At 45.2% G+C, this 22917-nt stretch overlaps 1 protein-coding gene across 1 annotated transcript; it reads left to right on the plus strand.

The window, feature by feature from the left end:
* Positions 1–260: 260 nt before the first annotated feature.
* On the plus strand, positions 261–12874 carry LOC135897847 (uncharacterized). Its single transcript, XM_070529112.1, has 6 exons — positions 261–500; positions 859–953; positions 6695–6812; positions 9507–9592; positions 10202–10421; positions 12789–12874. Exons 1-6 carry the CDS (start codon positions 308–310, stop codon positions 12872–12874), a joined length of 798 nt encoding a protein of 265 aa, XP_070385213.1. The 5' UTR covers positions 261–307.
* The last annotated feature ends 10043 nt before the right edge of the window (positions 12875–22917 follow it).

The following is a 22917-nucleotide window of genomic DNA, read 5'->3' on the forward strand; positions in this document are numbered from 1 at the left end:
ACCCCGCGCAAACACGGCCTTCGAAATTGGCTGTTGTTACTGATAAGCAGCCATCCCTAGAGCGTTAAATTGCACACAACGTATAAGTTAGAACACAAATTATTATAATAGGTAAATATTGTTTCTTATGATTTCTGTAAACTCTTTGTAATAGTTCAGCCAACAGAATTTACTTTTTTTATTACCACATTTGGCGGCTACATAGAGATAGAGCAAGCAACTATGACAGCCTGCATTCGTTTGTGAAACGTTTATAAAGAGAGCGCACATCAGTCGAATGCACGTGAGTAGATAAACTTTTGATAGTATGTCGCACATACTGATTAAATGGGTGGCGGAGGAGAAATGGGACGTGTATCCCGTCCGCGCACTAGCTGACGCCGATGTCGGCTTCAGGCTGGTGGCCCAGGAGGGCGCCATAAAGAAGTTGAGAGGGAGCACGCAGCCCGTGTACTGGAAGGAAGGGGAACCAGCGGCCCCGGCAATCCTTCTGAACTGCGGTAAGCACTTATTTCACGTCATATATTTGCATTCATATATACCGTCATACTTTAAAGCAACGACTGGCGATCGCAAGTGATGCTGGCACTCTCGAAGAGGCCTAAAACGGAGACCGAAGTATCTCCACATTTAAGCGCTATGACGACACTCCATGTGCCGTCTCTGTTAGCGCGACAGAAACAGCTTTACTGTAAACATTAAAAAGTATACAGATTATTTGGTCCTGCTCGGTGATTTACTATGCTCGGCTCAGAACATTTTGGGCTTTAACAGGGCGCGTTGCTTCTTCTCACCCCTTGTGCATGTATTTGTCGAAGCTTTGTTTGAGCACTTGCATTTGCGCATTATTTCTCGCAGGGAGCCCGAAAGCCCTCGAAAAGAAGCGTTCGCGGCTTGTCGCCAACGCAGGGGCCCTAACTGCAACGACAGAAGGGGACGAACATAAAGCCCACGTGGGTGCAGTGTTGAATTACACTTCACGAGTGAAACTAACCACGTTTTAAGCTTGTTGCATGCATTCAGTCGCTTCTAATAATACTTCAAACTTTAGCAAAGATAGGGTTTCGCCATTTTTAATTACACAATCGTGCGTCCGGGTGGTGCTTGCGGCGCACGTGCGTGGTCATTTTGCGGTCACCCTACCCCTCTTCACAAGTCTAATTTCTAGAAGGGCTGAAGGAGGGATTCCCGCATCTGAGATTGGAATACCAGTTAATGAAAATACTACAAGCTCTCACTAGGCCCACCTTGTACTGATGTATTTAGTGACATTGCCAAAAAAAATGCACCAAATAAAGTTTTCACTGTTGCATACTAATAACTTCTATGCCTAATTACTTTGGGCCGTTTACTGCATCCATATTTTTTTTTCTTGTGAAGAGCGGTGGCCGCATTTCAGTGGGGGCGAAGTGCAAAAACGCCTTTGTGCCGTGCACTGGGGGCACGTTAATGATCCGCAGGGGATCAAAATTAATCTGGAGTCCGCTCCCCCACTATGGCATACCTAAAATTCAGATTGTCGTTTTGGCATGTAAAACCTTAGAATTTCTCGTCTTTTTTTTTCTGATGATAAAACAAGCCTTTGTATACATAGGCCTAGTATGCCTGAGCAAACATAAAATTTGACGAGAATTGCATTGCGATTTTATAAGCGAAGCTTGGCACATAGGGAAGAGTCTGGAGGAATGGGACATTTTTCACTAATGTATTTTTAGTTTTGTTTATTTTGAACGCAACCAGATATTTGATGGATTATAGTAGAAGTCGAAACATGCGGCAAAAATTCTGAGGAACAATGGTTTCAACCGCTTCTGGGCACACCTTTGAAAAAAATAAGCTTCTAACAGCTGAAATCTATCCCATTCCACTCGTCTTTTTGGGTGGAGGGGGACATCTGTAACGCGTTCATTCCAACGTCTTCAGTGAACATGCCCCTGTCACACGGGCACCCGCAAACTCCGTCATCTTTATCTCGAGGGAAGTGCACTTGGTGTCGCACGGTCGCCCTTCCGCTAAGGGAGATTAAAGGAGCTTTTGGTCAAGGGAGATCGGCGATCTCCCTCAGCGGCCTGATGTAAAAATGATTATTTAATTATTGGTCTCATTAAAATTGATCTAGCGTGCGTTTAAAATGTTTCCATTGAATTAAATAAATCTCCTAGCACAATTCAGCAACAGTTATGCTTGCTGCTGCACAATGCTCTCGACCTAGGCCTCTTGGCACCATGTTTTTCTTATCTTTCAGGGCGTTTACACGAACCCGACAGAATCAAGTTGAGGCGCCTTGTCGACCTAGAATATGCCTGTTGAGTTCATGTAAATGCTAGCCGGTCGGACTGAACAAACATCGAGTCCAGCTGAGTCATCCCAACTACATGCGGTATGTTCAACCAGCCCGATCCATTTGCAGCGTGCATGTGTACACGCACGGGTCCAGCTCGCCACACCGAGACTTGCTCGGGAATGCTGGGACATCGCTATTTATGCGTCAGCAGCTGGAATAGTATCAGGTTAAGGACCAAGAGAAGGCACTGTGCGATGCAACCTCATCGTAGCGATAAGACCCACGAAATAGAGCTGTTCCAGACGGCAGCAGGGAACCGCAAGCAGAGTTCGAACGCATTAGTCTCAGCTTGACACTGTGTGGTGTTTGCGCTGCTAAGCACGAGGTAATGGGATCGAAACCCAGCCACGGCGGCCGCATTTAGGTGGGGGCAAAATGCGAAAACACCTATGTACTTAGATTTAGGTGCACATTAAAGAACTCCAGGTAGTCGAAATTTCCGGAGTCCACTACTATGGCATGCCTCATAACCAGAAAGTGGTTTTGGCCCAAAAAACTCAATTTTTTTAAAATTTGATGCTGTATGCCATACTTGTCCACACTCGTCAGAAGCGAGTTCGTGTAAATGCCGTCATGTCGGGCTCGGTCAGCTCGCGTCGGGTTCATGTAAACATGGCCTTTGTCGTGCTAGTCTGGCAGTGGTCGGTATGGTCACTCATGAATGACACCATGGCACAATGGACAATATAAAAGAAAAGCCCACAAGGTCACCGTGCACGAAATGTCATGTTTTGAGTATAGTTTGCAGCAGTTCGGGTAACAGAACACTGAGCCTACTCGCCACGCTATGGAGGCTAGCCATGCCACAAGGAAAAGCGTACATAGGCACCAGGTGGCTAATGGCGCTGTCAGCAATGCTATGTTTAGCGAGCACACTTTGATTCTTAATGAGGTGTATGTCTTTACCATCAAATGCATTCAATAATATTCTTATAGAAGGAGCATTAATTATGATAGCTACAGTGTAATTGGAAGTTGTATTCTTGTATTAGTTCAAAAAACAAACACCGCTTAATGCACTCCTGGCGGCTACATTTAAGACCTCGTTATTGGGCGTGTGACACGACCACAACTTCCTTGAGGTCGAACTCCCTTAGGAAGTCTCGTGCTCCCTTATCCTGAAGGAGTTCGTGAGTGCCCGTGTTACACGGGTATAAGGAAGTTCGACCTCAAGGAAGTTGTGGTGTCACACGACCAACAAGGGGCATTTTAAATGTAGCCTCCAGAGGTGCGCTCAGCGATGTTTGGGTTTTGCACAAGAACGTAACTTCTAATTGCGTTCATAGCTGTTATAATCGGCACTCTTTCATAAAAATATTATTCAATATGTTTGGTGCAAAAAACATACACCTCATTAAATATCAAAGTGCGCTGGCTGTAACAGCGATGCTAGGGCTTATCTGCCTTTTTTTCCTTTGCGGCGTAGCAAGTTGGCTCTGGGTTCCGCTACTTGAGCTGCTGCAAACTATACTAAAACACGTTTCGTGCATGGTGACCTCCTGAGCTTTTCTTTAATTTTGTCTACTGTGCCGGTGCCAGTCATGAGTGACCACACCGACCACCGCACGACAAAGGCCACGTTTACATGAACCTGATGAAATCGGGTCAAGTCGGAATTCGGCCTGACGGAGCCTGACCTTACTGCATTTACATTAACTTGCTTCTGACGAGTCGGGACGACGGCACACAGCGTTGAGCCGAGAGATGGACGTGTTGGAACTGGGCTTCCTGTTCCCACTGCTGTCTGCAACAGCTCTATTTCATCGGTCTTATTGCTATGATGAGGTTGCACTGCACAGTGCATTGTCTTGACCTTGTCCTGATGCTATATCTGCTGCAGCCGCATAAATTACGACATCCCAGTGTTCCCGCACAAGTCTCGGTGCTGGTGGGCCGGACCCATCTGCATTTACATGTACGCTTCAAACGGGTCAGGCTAACTCAGCCTGACTCGATGCTTGTTCAGTCTGACCGGCTAGCGTTTACATGAACTTGACAGGCATGTAAACGCCCTCTAAGATGAGAAAAACATGGTGCCAAGCAGCCTAGGTCAAGAGTATTGTGCAGCAGCAAGCATAACTGTTGCCGAGTTGTGCTTGGACTTTTATTTAATTCAATGGAAACATTCCAAATGCACGCTACTTTACTTTTAGTGCGAGCAATAAGTAAATTATCACTTTTACAACAAAAAGTATAGGCACAAGAGTACTTCCTTCAGTTGCTGAGGGAAATTGCCAATCTCCCTTGAGCAAACGCTCCTTTAAGCTCCCTCAGCGGAAGGGCGACCGTGTGACATCCAGCGCATCGAGATAAAGACAATGGAGTTAAAAGGAGTTTGCGGGTGCCTGTGTGATTGGGGTATTACATAAGCTTGCATATGAGCAAAACATGAACAAAGTGAATGCAGGAGCCAACGTTTCGACAAGTGGTCTTGCATATGTCATATATAATACACCATGCATTTAAAGGTATACTTTATGACTATGCAGAAAAACATTTGAGTTGTGGAGAACATGCAAAATATGTCACAACCATGTCCTTTTTACATAAGTTGTGCCATTGCTGTATCATGACATAGTTTTGGTGGTGTGAAATTTGGGGAGCTGGCACACAGTAGACATTGCAATGCATGGTGGCGCTACATTCATTTGCTGCATTGATTCGTTGCATCACTGTCAGTAAGGTTGCCATTGTGACAGTGGACAGAGTGCACTTGAAACCTATTTCTATGCACCAACTGTGAGGCTGCTATGGATTAGGTGGCCATGCTGCCTCTGTGACTGCATGATGAATGCAGTAGTTCTACACATCGACGGCTGTTGTGTGGTGGTGCTCTGTAGACTTAAACATTGTCCTCTGCTTCTTCCTGTTGCTTGCTTTCTACTTGAAGAAAAGAGCGCTGCGAAGACGCGGACTAAAAGAAGAAACATGTACGACGGACAAGGCGCTACTTGCAACTAATTTTTTTTTTTTGCAGAAACGGGACTTTAAGTAGATACAACATAGAATGGCCCATCGTGACATCACGACCTCCCTATCTCATTAGAAAAGCTATTTCTTTTTCGGTAAGCGACGCTGAAGGGCAGCTAATGCACGTGCCCTTGGCCTTTGCAATGTAGAAAGCTTCTAATATCTCCTGTTCTAGTCTATCTCTAGACCGTGCCAGAAACCTAGTCTCGCGAAGATATGGACGGCAATTGTGACGTTTACAGTGTTCTGCTAGATGGCCCCCGCATTGCTATTTACGGCCCAATTCTGCTCACGTGCCCTTTAATTAAAACACCGTCCGCTTTGACCGATATAAACCTGTTGGCAACTTTAGGGTATCTCATATACGACATTACTTTAAGAGATAGACTAGAACGGGAGATATTAGAAGCTTTCTACATTGCAAAGGCCAATGGCACGTGCATTAGCTGCCCTTCAGTGTCGCTTACCGAAAAAGAAATAGCTTTTCTAATGAGATAGGGAGGTCGTGATGTCACGATGGGCCATTCTATGTTGTATCTACTTAAAGTCCTGTTTCTTCAAAAAAACATTTAGTTGGAAGTAGCGCCTTGTCCGTCGTAAATGTTTCTTCTTTTAGTCCGCGTCCTCGTAGCGCTCTTTTCTTCAAGTATGCATAACCAACTCGCCCACATCAAGCTTCGGCTGCTTGCTTTCTACTATATTCACTGCATCATATGGCTTAGTTTACAAGAGAAAAGTTACATTTAGCAAAACTCTTGCTTGAGCTAGTTGGTTCATGCTTGGAAGTAGTAAAGGCAAGGCGCAAAAGACCAGGACTCAAGAAGAGCACAAACAACAGGACCGACGCCGGTCCTGTTGTTTGTGTTCTTGATTCCTGGTCTTCTGTGCCTTGCCTTTACTACTTATATTTAGCATCAGGCTTTATAAACACATGCATGTTAAGCAGCTATGAGCCCGGTTCATGCTTTTTATCGACAATGTCTTTAGTGGTAGTGTAAGAGTCTAAAATGTGCATCAAAAGAGACGATAGCTGTGCAAACACTGCATTGATTACATTGTCTAATAAAGAATTTCGTTCTGTTAGCAAACGGGCTAGGTGCACGTGGTGAGTAATGCTAGGCACGAGGTCTGATTGTATCCTTTCCAATCTTTTGTGATCTCAAATTTCCTTTCCAAGTAAAATCCGTTAAAGGCAAGTGTTCCTTCTGTTCTGTTCCCATCCTCTGCTTTCTTAAAAGCACTGACAATATTCACTTACAGGCCAGCATTCAGAACCAACCTCCAGAAGTAATATTCCCCAGTTATGTTACTGACTCTACATCTGCACCCATTTTTCTGTGTCTTTGATGCCTAAGAATGCATGCACTGTCATGATTTCAGAATGCAGCTTGCGGCACTTGTGGCGACAGAGTGCGCCAGCTGGAGGCGGAAAATGAAGCCCTACGGGCAGAAGTGGAAAGCCTCAAGAGGCTGCAGGAAGGGCATGACTATGTGACTGGTAAGCACCTTAAGGCAGCAGCCATATACTTAGTCATTCTTCAGTTTATTTATGATTCCCTCAATGCACATAAAGTACACGCAGGTCAACACTATGTGTTGGTATTATTCCCCAAAGGACTTTTAGCGCACGAAACATTAGTCTTTCTGAGCACTGCAACCCTTCCTTGCAGGATTCGTAACATTGCTGAAGGCTAACTGCAACAAAGCCTTTAACTGTGTAAAAAGCCTTTCATGAAATGTTGGCATAAAGGTGCCTCTGTGCAAAATTTTACCTTTTAAATTTCAGAACTAGCAGAAATATTTGGAAGAGGAAACGGTGCATAAGACAAGGACAATCGTTGTGCTGTTCACCCTTCATTGCATTGCACCTTTATGCACAGTGTCGCCTTCGAAATGCAATGCCAACTAGCCCAACGTCGATCCCTCATATAGAAAAATACCTGTTTTTGATACTGAAGCTGAAAAAGAAATGCCAGCATTATTGCTCGGTAGCAGTTGCACATGACTTAATGCACGGCTCCTCAATGTAACCTTCGAAATCGCAGTGCTGCACCTTTGCAACCGCTCATTGTTGCACCTGTGCAACAATGAGTGCTCTCGCTGTAGTATACATGAGCCCTCTCACTATAGTAGACGCTTGGAACACCCACATGTCCTGATTAGTATGTGGTTCTCCAGGCATGGCATAGTGATGCCAGCTTGAGCCACAATAGCTTAGAACTGCAGACCGTGGCAAGACTATCAGATACATGTATCGTCTACTAGGTGCTGTTTAATGACTGCTAAAAAAATTTTACAATTACCAGCTGTGCTGCTTTGCCAAGATTGATTCAGTGCTATATACAACTCATCCATAGCAAATTTAGCAAGTGTGAAATTTTATTTAAACCCGCTGTGGTTGCTTAACGGCTATGGTGTTGGGCTGCTGAGCACGAGGTCGTGGGATTGAAACCCGGCCATGGCGGCCGCATTTCGATGGGAGCGAAATGCGAGAACACCTGTGTACTTAGATTTAGGTGCACGTTAAAGATCCCCAGGTGGTCTAAATTTCCGGAGTCCTCCACTATGGCGTGCCTCATAATCGGAAAGTGGTTTTGGTACCTAAAACCCCATGACTAAATTTTTAACATTGCAACATTCTGACACTCGCTGCAGCTAATTCGGTTGTTTGCTATGCTGCTACATTGGCTGGCCCTCACAACGAATAGTAGCGAGGTGATCAAGCAAGCTGGAGCAAGTGTCAGAATATCGTAATGTCCTGTTCCCACCTGACCACATACTACGTCATGACATCCCAAAAGAGTATACTCCTTGAAAATGTAACCCAAACTGACTATAGAAAAGCTATCATAATAAATTACTCCGAGGCATATCGGTATTTTTTTTCTGGGGTTTAGAGATCTAGAATCTTAAGTTACCAGAAAAAAATTGCTATGTCAAAGCCCTTCAAGCACGTATGTAGGCGAGGTACATGCTATATGTAAGACGGATTTTCTCTTCTGATTGAGTTTCTTGTCTGGCTTATTGCAGTGATGCAACAAGGTATTGTATTTGACCAGATTTTAAATAATTGTAATATGTAATGAGCTCTTGCTTTGAAATGTGCACACAGGGCTGGAAGTAATGCATGAACTGCCATAGGAAGGCGAACTTTAGTTCTAAGACTTCAATTTAAGACTAATGGCAGCACGCAAGCTAGGCTTGTGAAGCACCGGGACATCAAAATGGTTCTGTGTGGCGACTCGGAAGTGTTATAGAGGGATTGCCTTGGCATTTACCACCAGTGCGTTCGGAAAATCATGCCACCACGCAGTATTCGAAAGCTGAGAACTCCAGATAGACAGGCCGGTCAATACGACATACCTGAACTGCATGCTTGTGCAATTATCTGTAAACATAATGCTGGCGATCAGCACAGCAGGAGAATTAAAAAAAAATTTGATAGAAATCTGGAAACCTGTAATTTTACCGTACAAGCATAGCCTGTTACGTAAAAAAAAGGAACGTGCAAGACATTTAATAAGATCGAAAAGGTGGAAAGCTAAGATGCTTGGGAAACAAAACACATGTGCAAGTTTTCAGAATGTGCCAGCAGCGTTGTTTGTGGGATTTCCCTGTCATGCAGCAAGGTATGTGTAGGAGAGGTCGGGATTTTCTGTGTTGGTATAAAGAAAAAGGAACTGCGAGCATGAAAAGACTGCTCTGAGCCACTAATGTGAAACCATCAAATTTAGAGCACACATTCACGTAAGGCACGGGTCAATGTTATGACTTGATGCAGTACTTGTCCCTCTTAGTGACCATTTAGGCAGTGATCAGTTTGCATAATGTACCTTTTGCAACATGAGGGAATGTGCACTCTGTTCCATACTTAGCAGGCAACCCTGTGGAAGCTATACAAGTTGTGCAGCCATCAAGTCTCACTCTGCATTTTTCATGGTGCAGTTTTGTATTTGCAACACTTTTTGCAGAATGACTTTTACGTATTACATGAATGACTTGTGGACACAAAATTGCACCAAATCATGCATCAATGACTGATGCACAAAAATAACAGAAGTGTCACAAAGTTCATTATTATGTATGACATATAGTGCTGCATAAGGAATCAGTATTTTGTGCTCTTTCACTGAAATGGTTGAAATACACACACACTTTTGTTCACTGGTTGTATTGCTTGCTCATTATGCAGAAGCTGGCAAGATGGTCAAACGTCTCAAAAGGATGTTGCAAAAAGCAGAAAACAAGCCGGAGGAACCGGTAATTGCTTGCACAAAGGTACGCTTATTTGCTGCCAGTTGTTCCCTTTTTTTTCTTTTTTGGCAGTATAGTGCATTTGAAGTGATGCCTTGAGCAATGCAAGGTTAAATCAGTGTTTCCCAAATCGCTGGCCCCTGGAATCACTTGAGATGGTGAAAGAGGTCTGTCTGGATCACTTAACGATGTGCAGTTGATCATTTGCAATTTGTCACTATGATTAAAGCTGATGCCTGGCCGGCATGATGGCCGGTGGCAAGCGGTTGCAGGAAGGTTGCTGAAACTATACGCCATTTAGTAGTCGTTAACAAAGATCATGTTGATGTCGCACCTGCTGACAGCTGCCTGTGTATCTGTGGGCAACGAGCCGTCAATTACGAAGTCCACTTGTGAACAATTTATATTTGTCTTTCCGTCTTTCTTTTCTTTCTTACTCGCACCTGCACTGCAGTGTCAGTCTCTGCAAGTAACTGTCAAAGACATGCCTCTACAATGCAAACCATGTGACGATGCTGCCAGACACTTGTTTTTCTTCTGCTGTCATTTATGGCTAGTATATTTGGCGATACATTATTCACCTTTATGCCCAAAGGTGAGCTTCTAAAGTGTCTCTTAATTTTCTGTGTCCAGGTGGACATTGGCAGTGGCACACTGGTCGACGAGTCGATCATAAACCAATTGTGCCGAGCCTGTGACAGTGGCCCTGGCAAATTTGCCAGGGCACTGTTGCGCCACGTTTTCTCCGAGGAGGAGTTGCGGGGCAAGTCCCTCTTCGGAGGGAAAAGCTGCGTTCGGGGCGAGACCCGACAGAAGGAGGCCCTTGATCCCGTACGTGTGGAGGCTGTGATAGGTGCGTACACTATTGGATTACAGTGATTTTGTTTAAAGAAACTAAAAACATGCGTGTAAGTTGCCATAGCAAGAAAGCCTATTGTGGTTATACCCACTGTGCCATTAGCAACTAGCTGAAGTATAGTAAGTGTTCCTAGTAATTTGTGTGGAATGACAAATACTTCACTTGTATTATTGCCCTTGCGGCTGCACAATTTTTAGAGGCCTGATAAAACAAATGACTGGTTGAGCTGTCGATTGATCTTAGCTGGCCAGATAGCACACGTACAGTCCTAGGTCTGCTTCTGGATCTCATGGCACAGTTTAAACCATGTTCAGCTGTGTTTTCTATGTGCTACCTATTCCATAGCGCTTTTTTTCTTTATTAAGAAAAGCCTGCAAAATTTTTCATTACTTAAATTTGGCCTCACATAGTGCTTATTGCTATCCCAAAGTGGCAAATATACATGACTCATGTTGCATGCAAGGCTCACTCTAGCAGTACCTTAGTGACTGCACAGAGAAGAGCCCCATCAGATTCGTGTGAAAGTCACATTCAGAATGGAAGTGATTTAGTTTGTTCACAGCATGTCTGACCAGCACTACTGTGATGTGTCAGCAGCAGGCTGCACCTACCTTAAAGGGACACTAAAGGTTACCAGAAACTCAAGTTAAAGTGGTAGAGCAATGTTCTAGAACGTCTAAGGCGTCAATTCAATCGCGAACAGAGCTTTACTAACCGAGAAATTGAGGTAAATGCATGACACGATTTGAGACCCCCCAGCGACATTCCGGTACTAGCCCGATGACAAAAGGACTCCTCATAATTTGTGTTACTAATACTCAACTACTCGTATTAAAAATATCATTTCATTTGATTATAAGACGGAAAAAAATGCTACTTGTCTGCGTCTATTCGATTCAAAGAAAAAATTACATTTTGACGTTGCCCTTCAGTAATATGGGTGTTCGAAAGGTTTCGTTTTCGCTCGACTCTGCGCGCTCGACTCTGCACCGTGCACGCTTTGGAGTTTCAGTACTTTCGTTATCGCGTCGTGCTGTGAGGGTTCTGCTGGCTCGCGAAACTTTCATTTGGAACAAGCAGCGAGAATGCCACGTCCATGTGATGTCGTGGGAAGCCCTCGTTGCTTTCCCGCTCCGGAGAGCCGGTGTCGAGGCCGCCGTCGTAGTACGCAACGACGCCGGCAGTGCGAGCCCTCAGCAGCAGGTCGTGCTCGTCGGTGCTCAAATCGCTGAAGTTGAGCCCACCATCGCGAGCCAATCTGTCGGTGTCAGGGTCCATTGCGACGAGCGTCGAAGTTTGCGTCATAAAATTAAGTACCAGCTTATGGGCGTATTGCGCTGGAGTTTGAGGTATAGTAGCGGCGCCTGGTGGCGGTGCGGGAAACGACATCTGGGTCATGCCAGCTTGGCTGTGGCGAAGCACGTTTCTAGGCCGAGTTTTGCGTCGATTCGCACTTTTTTATGCCCTGTTGCGAGTGTGAAAAGGCTCACAGACCACGCCGACCACGTTGCGAGCTCGCCGCAGCCTATAGTTTAACGAAAACGGACTCTCCGTGTGCCGTGAGACGTAATTCGTTTCTCCTTCTGCTAGCCACCATACTCCCGCTTTCGCACTGCTGTCGGCTCTGTTTCTGGCCGCGCGTTTGCGTTTTGCGCAGAAAAGCCGTAGCGCCGTCTGCGGACGCTGTTCTACTCACCGATGGCGCAACGTCACTATGAGACCATGATGTCAGTACTCCTCGATCGGAGGGCGGGCGATTTGAACTGCGCTAGAGGTACGCGGACGCTTCAGAACGCATTTTCTCTTAAAATAAGTCTCTCCTTGGCACGAAACAAGCGTTTCGAGGTTTCTGTGATGGTATTTCAACAGTCCACGTTGACTTAATAGTAACCTTTAGTGTCCCTTTAAACATGTTGCATGCTTTTTCCTAAACTAATTAAAGAGTTTGACAAAAAGTATTCGGTTGCAGATGCAATGTTTTCATGTTATTTTCAAGCCTTGCATTGCCATAGTGACCATTAGATAGCTTAACAGCTAATGCTAATTGTAATAAATATTTAACCAAGGAGAACACAAATATTTCAGGTTTTTTTCAGGGCAATAATTCACACATAAAGGTAGTTTATAGTTTAAGCTGCATAGAAGCTGATTTAGTTAAATACTTTGTCTAACAACTGGGACAAAGCTCTTGCCACATTTACCATGGCTCATTATACTGTTATAGTTCCCTATACAGAACAACCTGGATTAAACCCGAAAGCTTCAAGCAGACATTCATTGCTTAGTCTTCTGGCTTAAGTAAGCATCTTTTGCTGATTAGTTTGCTAAAGCTGCACATTGTTTATTTTATTTCTTTTTCAGGATACACCTGCACAAAATTTCCAGGGGTCAGTGTGCCATATCTGAAGAACAGTCTGTCCTCCCTTCTCTCCCGTGAAATAAAATGAGTAAGATGCCTTGTTTCGTACTGTTGTGCTTGATCAGCATTACCTGACAACACGAAGTCATCACACTGAGAACTAAATGCAATGTAAATCCCACGATAAACAATGCCATGGAAATCCCATGTAAATCCCACAAAAAGACAACGCCATGGAAATCCCATGGAAATCCCACGAAAAAACAACGTCATGAAAATCCCATGGATTCACGGTGGCCACTTTTCCATGATTGTGCAACAAATCCTCCATAAGATATCCATGGAACTTCCACAGTTTTTCTGTTGTACGCACCATGAAATATCGATGGAAAACCAATGGATTTCCAACAACATTTTTTGTAAGGGCAGTGTAGGCTTTGCCGCAAAATAGTAGGATCTGGTAAAAAACGCCAATGGTACACGGAACAAAAGGATGTCTACGTGCGGCAGAGCGACTGGCTGTGGTTTTCGATATGCTTTTCGCTCTCTCGCAGTGAAGCCTTTTGAACTCGTTGGCCAGCAGAAAAGAAAAGAAAAACCGTGTCAACATTAAAACATTTTCTTCGCAATTTTATTGAAACAATGAGACCGACGTTGGGCGTGACCGCAACGTTGTTCGGGCTTCATTATTATTATTGAATGTTTGCGGAGGAAATGTTGGCATCATAGGTTATGCCCGCTGCTCCTTCTCTATTACGCAAACAGTACTTATGAATTGGCCGGCTAAAAGAAACAAACGAGCAAAAATTAAGGAGAGGCAGAGATGTTGCTAACAAAGGTACGCCGGCTAAAACAGACACAAGAGAAATCGTATCAGCATAAAAAGTAAATAAAGGCGCCAAAGCGCTTACGCGCAGTTCACGCAAAATTCAACTTGTCGGTTGACCTGACCGCGGCTGCTGTCATGCTGAATAGCTCAAACTAAAGAACGAATCACGTGCCTAATGGTTCATCGCTCCTTGGCACAACAATCGTACGCACAATCCTATCGCGCCAACGCAAAGGAACGCTTCCAGACGGTCACCGCACGTGTCACACTGCGTAGCACGGATGCGCGAAAGCAGATGGGTGCGCGCGCCAGTTACCTGCACGTCGATGACGCAGCAACGAAATGAGCCTGGGTATCATAGAATTTGCTTAACCACCTCAAGAAAGCTTCATTTCACAGATTCCATGATTTCCTTCCCATCTGCATAACTTCTTTTCCCAAATAATATTCACAAAGGTACGTAAGTGCGGTACGTTGCGTCTGTCAAAATATCTCTTCCGCGAAGCGGCGTACAGCACCAGCTGTTGCCATTGCATGCCACAGTGCCGTTCTAATTCAAAGACCGCAGGAAGCGCCGTCAGCAAATCACGGACGCCGTAACGTAAAGCTGTTTTATGACTGTTTATTTAAAAGTCGTGAAAGTAACACGAGTCATGAAAGTAACGCGATTCATCAAGGTAACGCAAGACACCAAAGTCATAAAAGTAACAGACGCTTTCACAAAAAAGAAGTACATAAGAGAGGGCAACTCAGCGGCCCAGCAATGAAGAAAAGTCATAAAAGTAACGCAAGTCATAAAAGTCAAAAGTAACGCAAGTCATAAAAGTCATAAAAGTAACGCAAGTCATAAAAGTCATAAAAATAACGCAAGTCATAAAAGTAACGCAAGTCATAAAAGCAACAAAAGTCATAAAAGCAACAAAAGTCATAAAAGCAACAAAAGTCATAAAAGCAACAAAAGTCATAAAAGCAACAAAAGTCATAAAAGCAACAAAAGTCATAAAAGCAACAAAAGTCATAAAAGCAACAAAAGTCATAAAAGCAACAAAAGTCATAAAAGCAACAAAAGTCATAAAAGCAACAAAAGTCATGAAAGCAACAAAAGTCATGAAAGCAACAAAAGTCATAAAAGCAACAAAAGTCATAAAAGCAACAACTGTTCAGCTTTCTATGATGCAACAGAAGCGTTGCACGCTTGTTACGCCCGTAGAACGAATGAAATCCCCGTCGCGAGACAGCTACTGCTACTGGACGTGTCCGTAATGAAAAAGGAACTTTTTTTTCTTCAGCTGACGAAGCACCCACGCCTACTCAAGTGTTTCTCTTGTGCTTGTTCTCTAGATCCCAACGAACCTTCTTGTCTCGAGCGGGCGCGAGGGCTTGCTTCTTCAGTGGTGAAACGACGGTGCGAGGTGTAGCCAATGCGCCCGATGTCGAAAGCGGCTCAGCCACGGGTGCGCCGACGGGTTCCGGCGCCGCTGCCCCGCCGGTCCGCGGTAGCGCGTTCCCAACGTTCGTCAGTGCTGAGCGGCTGGTGCCCTGTTGCTGTTGTCGGCGCTCAGGTAGTGGCTTCTGGTGTTCCGTCTGTTTCTCGAAGCGTTCCTTCGGCGACCTGGTGCACGCAGGCGAGATGGGCTGGCTGGGTACAGGATGGCTGACCGCACCTGCGTCAGCAGGCTTCGCAGACGTACGCACTACAGCTGTCTTGGTCTTGCCAGGCATTTTCCGGGCAGCTGCATTCTTCATGGTAAATCGAGCACGAATTACGGGGCTTCACGATAAGTACGCACTGGACACTCCTGGCTGTCGCGCAGCAGTCTGACTGCCATGTGGTGGGGCGGGTCACGAAACACGCGTATTTATAGCCTGCTTCTCAGGTAGCGTCATGGAGTGCCATGTCATTTTGCTATCTTGAGCGATGCTGATGTACCATATTAAAAAAAGAAGTGCATAAGAGAGGGCAAATCAGCGGCCGAGCAATGAATGACGTAGTGTGGCGAAACGGCGCAAATCCAGAATCTGGGCAACGAAACTGAATCACGTGACTTACACTGCTCGTCTGAGGACTCGAGCACTGCGTGATAAATACTCATTTCTTGGGGATGTGGTGCAAATAGTTTCCCGAATTACTGATTCGTTGATTCACGAGGTTTAACGCCCATTCGGGCTGGGGCTAGACACCACAGTGGAAGGCTCCGGATTAATTTAGACAGCTGGAGCTCCTTAACGTACGCCTAAACCTAAGCATACAGATACGTTCACGCCACCTCCATAGACATGTGGCCACAAGGGCTGGATATTGAACCCTCGATATGGTATTAAGCTGTCTCCTGCACTTCTCAATGATGACGCACTTGACACGTCAATACATTTTCGGTTGTCTAAACTGTGCTTAACGGCAATGTTCTGGCTCTTTTCGTAGACATAAATCCACCTGCAGAAGAAAGAAACGAACAAGAATATGCACGTTCAACGTATGTACACGTTAGAATCTATGTTGTGGTTAATGAAATTTTGTTAGTCTGTGCTTTTTTTTCCTGGGTCTTTGACGAAAGGGAAACCGGCGCCCGCTTGTTCTTTTGTGCACCCGTGATACGCAATGTCACAGATCTTATATTGGCTTGTATGTCTCTTCTTCTTTATTGAAGTGAAAATAAAAGAAAGACACGTACGCCTTACTGCATAGCGGAAAGAACAAGTTGAAAAAGATATTTCGGAAAATGAAAAGAAACCACGTCATAGGGTCGAAAATCCACAGCACACAGTCCTATACACCGATGAGCATATCAGTATAAAAGACAAATACAAGTTGCACCACAATGACTCAACACACCACAACAAGGTCAAAATTCACATAAGCGGCCATGATTTAGACCGCGATGGGCATAGAAACAAAGGAGGAATTACACAGAGTTAAAATACCGGACGCACACAATAGAAAAAAAGTATGTCTCGATTTCTTGTTATTTATTTTAGGTGTGCCTGCCACTTTTTGGCCAATCCCCCGTTGTACCATTTCATGGATATCATCATTACCATTATCAACACGTGGACATGCTTCTTTGCCGATGCCCTGTTGTGCTTATGAGCAATAGTATGGAAATCATGATTATAATCAACACGTGGGCACGCGTCGTGGCCGATTCACTGTAGTAGGCATGTGCCGTAGTATGGAAATCATATTCATCATAAACACGGAGCAACATCTGAAGAAGCTTGTTACTGGCGCGATATGTACCGCCCACTTCTTGGCCAATCCCCCGTTGCGGGTGTGTGCATAGTATAGAAATCATCATCGCATGTCAGCACACGGACATGCTTTCTGTCCGATCCCCAGTTGTGGACATTTTCCCATAGTGTGGGAATCATAATCATCAACACGCGTCCATCATCTGGAAGAACAAGTTTTCGTTGGCACGATATATACCGGCTGTTTCTTGACTAATTCCTCGTTGTGGGTATGTACCATCGTATTGAAATCATCATCATAGTCAACACTCAGCGACGATATGAAAGAGCTGGTATGTATTGGCACGGAAGTAGCATACGTGCCTATCATTGATAAGAAATTTGTGCAATACTTCGACGACTTGTCTTGCTACTTATTTGGCGTTATTTGCTACATGAAATAACATTAAGCAAGATGTACGAACAGCCGCTAAAGAAGTAGGCTCTGCGAGGTCATTTCATGCAAAGAATGAAGAAATGATGTTGGTGAATAGCCTCAAAAGCCTTTATGAGCTAGAGTGCGAAGTGGCGGGTTCATGTATTGAATAAATTGCCAACGCTAAATGTCAGCTCCAATAACAGTACGCAGAATGCTACAGAGGTGTCTGTATTCACTCGCGCAAAAGCCCTGCATAAAATTGAGAGAAACCGTACAAACCTATTTATGTACCTAGATGACAACTGCAAGAGTTGCACAGGGGAGCCGTATGGTGGTGCACGCAAATACTCCATGCACTCCGCCGCATGTCAAGCAGGACGCGTGGTGTGAAGTAACGAGAAATCCGACAGATTGTTCGTGCATTCATAATCTCTCTCAAAACATATGGGCTTCCCTACTATGCGATCACGAGAACTCAGATGCGCATGAGAGAAGCGTACTGGGGCCCAAGTTGGTAATCCATTACTCAAGTAATATTGCGCAACAAAAAAGGGACGGTCGTAAGAGAAGACGCACCAAGCGCAAACTTTGAACTAAATTTATTGCACCAATGAATCGGGGGGGGGGGGGGGGGGTTGTACATAATAATAATAATATTTGGGGTTTTACGTGCCAAAACCACTTTCTGATTATGAGGCACGCCGTAGTGGAGGACTCCGGAAATTTTGACCACCTGGGGTTCTTTAACGTGCACCTAAATCTAAGCACACGGGTGTTTTCGCATTTCGCCCCCATAGAAATGCGGCCGCCGTGGCCGGGATTCGATCCCGCGACCTCGTGCTCAGCAGCCCAACACCATAGCCACTGAGCAACCACGGCGGGTTCAGGGGGGGGGGGGGGGGTTGTACATGTGAAGCAGTATAGACTGCGCATGCGCTTACATGAAGACGAACTGCGCATCCGTTTAACGTATAGTTATGAGTCATGTGCTGCCGCCTCCAAGAAACTAGGTTCTTTTTCGGTGAGAGCCAGTGAAGGGAAACTAACACATTTATCACCCGATTTTGCAATCATCTGCGCTTCAGTTATTTCACGGATGAGCTGCGTCCTCCAACGGGACACAATCATGCATTCGTTCTCTATAGGTTTGCAGCCATGATCGCGACAATGAATCACCAAGAACGCACCTGTGCCATTTTTTACGTTGTTGCGGTGTTCGCGGAGCCGATCATTGAGGCAACGCCCACTTTGCCCGATATATTGCTTCCCACATGAAAGCGGGAGGTTGTAAAGCACCCGGTGAACACACTCGACGAACTTTTTGCGGTGATGCTTTGTGTACTTATCGGACGGGACCGCATTAGGATCCGTCAACTTGCAAAGCTTGCCGAGCTTGTTGGGAGCAGAAAAGACAACTGTTACATTTGCCCTTCGGGCCATCTTTTTCGAGTTATGGGATATCCTGTGCATGTAAGGTACAACACCTAATTTAAGGCATTTGCCGGAAGGGGCGTCGGCAACTGACTTCTGCGTGCTGGATCACGCTTCTCTTAAAATGCGTTCCGTGACAGGCACTTGCACCACCTTAGGATACCCAGCCAATGACAGACGTCGAATTTGCTTTTCAAAACTTATATCAATTACATGGCAGCAAGACTTGCTAAGGGCATTCTTGAAGCACAAACTGATCATGGCCCGCTTAACAAGCATAGAATGTGCGGACGTATATGGCAAAAGGGGCTTATTGGCTCGCGGCTGATACGACCAACACGTGTGGCTGTCCTGAAAGCTCAGGCGAAGATCAAGAAAGCGAATAGACCTCTCTACCGGCCACTCATGAGTAGCTTGGAGGGGAGCTAAGCATTTCTGAATTGTTTCTACCGCTGTCTTTGTTTCCAGAATGAAGGCATCAAAAGAGCAGTCAATGAAACTTAAAAGGTCGGGCAGCTGCACATGAGCCAGCAGGAACAACACCGTTTACTTTTCGTAACGGTTTGCTGTACAAAAAAAAAAAAATTCTCGGCTGATGGTCCCCCATTGCTTCTAGTTGTGCCCGAAAACCTTCTCCCTGCTGTCTTTCGTTCCATGCATGACGATATCACGTCCGGGCACCTCGGCTTTGCCCGCACACTACACCTACTTCGACAGAGATTTTTCTGGCCCAAGCTCTGGAAAACAACGAAACGGCATGTCGCCAGCTGTACTGTTTGCCAGCGCCACAAGCAAACGACGACGGCTCCAGCAGGCTATTTGCAACCAGTTAGGCCACTGACGTTACCCTTTGAAAAAGTCGGCATCGACTTGCTTGGCCCACCCCCAAAGACGTCAGCTGGCTACCGCTGGATGATAGTATGCGTAGATTACCTTACTCACTACACGGAAACGGCAGCACTTCCATCTGCCACTGCAGCAGATGTCTCTTCATGTTTGTTGCATCACGTCATACTCCGTCACGGCGCTCCCACGGTTGTCATCAGTGACCGTGGATGGCAATTCACCGCCGATGTCGTTGAAGAAATTTTACGGCTTTGTGGTTCTGCATATCGTCATTCCACTCCTTACCACCCGCAAACCAATGGCCTCACGGAGCGGACTAATCGAACCCTTACCAACATGTTATCAATGTATGTCGCTGCTGACCACAAGAATTGGGACGCCGTCTAACCTTTTGTAACGTACGCGTAAAATAGGTCCATGCACGAAGTTACTGAATATGCGCCGTTCGTTTTGCTGTACGCACGCGCTCTCCAGAGCTTTCTGGACACTTTTCTACCTTTATTGTGCCAAGAAGATCCTTCCATTGCCCAATCTATGTGTCGTGCTGAGGAAGCACGTCGAGTGGCGCATCTCAGGAAGTTGTCCTTACAAGGCAACAGCAAGACTCGCTATGCTGCGCGGCATATCCCCGTCAGCGTTACTCTCGGTGACTATGTTTGGTTGTAGACACGTTTTGCAAAAAGGGATTGTACCGCAAGTTTCCCGCCACTTACACCGGACCATTTGTTATACTCAGCCGCTTGAGTGATGTGAACTATGTCATCGCCAAAGTGAAGGCAAGTAATCGGCATTCATGTGCGACGCAAGTTGTTCACGTGGCCATACTCAAGCAGTACCTTCACAGGTCCCTTTAATTCGCTCAGCAAGCTTCGTCTCCCCCCCCCCCCTCCCCCGGGGAAAATGTCGCAGCACGGCGCGACTGAGGCAGATAAAGAATAAATAGAGTGTGCACTCGTGATCTCTGGGTTCTCTGCGCCGGCTGGGCCTAGCCTGTAGCTTCCTCTCGGAACTCGTTTCACGCTGTAAATAAACAGCCTTCGTAACAATAGCTTTCATTGAGTACGAGAAAGCGTTTGGTTTAGTCGAAACCTCAGCAGTCATGCAGGTATTAAGGAATCAGGGTATAGACAAGCCGTATGTAAAAATACTGAAAGTTATCTATAGCAGCTCCACAGCCACCATAGTCCTTCATAAAGAAAGCGAGAAAATCCCTATAAAGAAGGGCGGCACGCAGGGAGATATGATCTCTCCAATGCTATTCACAGCGTGTTTACAGGAGATATTCAGAGACCTGGATTGCGAAGAAATGGGGATATGAGTTAATGGAGAATACCTTAGTAACTTGTGATTCGCTGATGATATTGCCTTGCTTAGTAACTCAGGGGACAAATTGCAATGCATGCTCACTGACCTGGAGAGGCAAAGCAGAAGGGTGGGTCTAAAATTAATCTGCAGAAAACTAAAGTAATGCAGAAAACTAAAGTAACAGTATCGGAAGAGAACAGCAGTTTACGATAGGTAGCGAAGCACTGGAAGTGGTAAGGCAATACATCTACTTAGGGCAGGTAGTGACCGTGGTTCCGGATCATGAGACTGAAATAATCAGTAGAATAAGAATGGGCTGGGGTACGTTTGGCAGGCATTCTCAGATCATGAACAGCAGGTTGCCATTATCACTGAAGAGAAAAGTGTATAAGGCTGTGTCTTACCAGTACTCACCTACGGGACAGAAACATTCAGGCTTACGAAAAGGGCTCTAATTAAATTGAGGACGATGCAACGAGCTATGGAAAGAAGAATGATGGCTGTAACGTTAAGGGATAAGAAAAGAGTAGATTGGGTGAGGGAACAAACGCGAGTTAATGACATCTTAGTTGAAATCAAGAAAAAGAAATGGGCATGGCCAGGGCCAGGGCATGTAAGGAGCAGGGAAGATAACCGATGGTCATTAAGGGTTACGGACTAGATTCCAAGGGAAGGGAAGCGTAGCAGGGGGCAGCAGAAAGTTAGGTGGGCGGATGAGGTTAAGATGTTTGCAGGGACAACATGGTCACATTTAGTACACGACCAGGGTAGTTGGAGAAGTATGGGAGAGGCCTTTGCCCTGCAGTGGGCGTAGCCAGGCTGATGATGATAATGATTAAGGTGATGATGATCACTAGTGATCACTACTGCATACGCGTTATCCCTTAGCAATGGTAACAATATTAATAGTGACGTAATAACTTTTTGATTGATAGCAATGATGACCCCCGCCTATGAAAGCTACCATTGTCGTAATAAACAAGGTGACCAATGATAACTACTTTATCAACTTTACCATGTCCTAATTACAATAAATGCATCATTTGTATGAAATTTCATTTAATATCTTTGACACTAAGCTATATGAAAATACGAGAACATCGAACTGAGCGTATCACTAGTGATCACTAGCGATTAGGCGTAATCAGTTACCAGCACTAACTAAGGAAGCACCCATTTAATGGATTTTTGATTGATATCAATGGTGACTTTCGCGAATGAAAGTTAACTTTGTACCAGTAAAATAAACGATTCATTTCATTACCTTAATGATACCACTTCCCACTAAGCATAGTGAAATCACTCATTTTATGACATCTCATTTGATTTCAATGACATTATGGGGTGTAAAACAGGGGGATCTTAGCATAGCATGTTAGTAACTAGTTACTGTGATCCACTGAGTATACATAGTATAATTATACAAGTAGAAGTATGCATAGTAGCTTAGTTATTCGCTCATTATTGCTTATTTGCTCATTACTGATTGGTTTTCATGATGGCTTGCTCGATTGGAGGCTACAGATAGCCAAGTAGGAAAAGGTATTTCTATTTATTAGTGACCAAAGCATACTGGTGCCTAGCGATCATTGAATCACTCTGTTTCGGTTGAGAGGCACGATGACATCAGCCGTGCGTCACCCCCTTTTTTAACAATCTCGTGCTAACATTTTCTCGCAATTGTTTACTTGAATTGACATGTCTGCCGCTCTTGCAAAAAAAAGGAAAAAAAAAGAAAATCTGAACATTTAGTTTGTCACATGGAAGGAAATCTACTGGTCTTCCATCTGGCTCTTTTTTATTACTGCGATAGCAATTATATGCCCACTCCAGGCGCATTTATGCTGTCATGTGGCAGTGATCTTCCGTGTAAAGTCCAAGGGCGATAGCGCCGTCACCGCGCGCCCTACGCTGTATGTGCGAGTGAAAGCTTGCGAAGGACCAGCCGCGGTGTCTCAGTGGCTATGGTGTTAGGCTGCTGAGCACGAGGTCGCAGGATCGAATCCCGGCCACGGCGGCCGCATGGGGGCGAAATGCGAAAACACCCGTGTACTTAGATTTAGGTGCACGTTAAAGAACCCCAGGTGGTCGAAATTTCCGGAGTCCTCCACTA

The sequence above is a fragment of the Dermacentor albipictus genome, unplaced genomic scaffold, assembly GCF_038994185.2.
Source record: "Dermacentor albipictus isolate Rhodes 1998 colony unplaced genomic scaffold, USDA_Dalb.pri_finalv2 scaffold_17, whole genome shotgun sequence".
Lineage (NCBI taxonomy): Eukaryota > Metazoa > Arthropoda > Arachnida > Ixodida > Ixodidae > Dermacentor > Dermacentor albipictus.

Bases quoted from the DNA above. Each gene is read 5' to 3' on its own strand.
- LOC135897847 (XM_070529112.1), top strand. From the start codon at position 308: ATGTCGCACATACTGATTAAATGGGTGGCGGAGGAGAAATGGGACGTG. The intron at 501-858 runs GTAAGCACTTAT...TATTTCTCGCAG, and splicing joins GGCAATCCTTCTGAACTGCG to GGAGCCCGAAAGCCCTCGAA. The intron at 954-6,694 runs GTGGGTGCAGTG...TCATGATTTCAG, and splicing joins GGGACGAACATAAAGCCCAC to AATGCAGCTTGCGGCACTTG.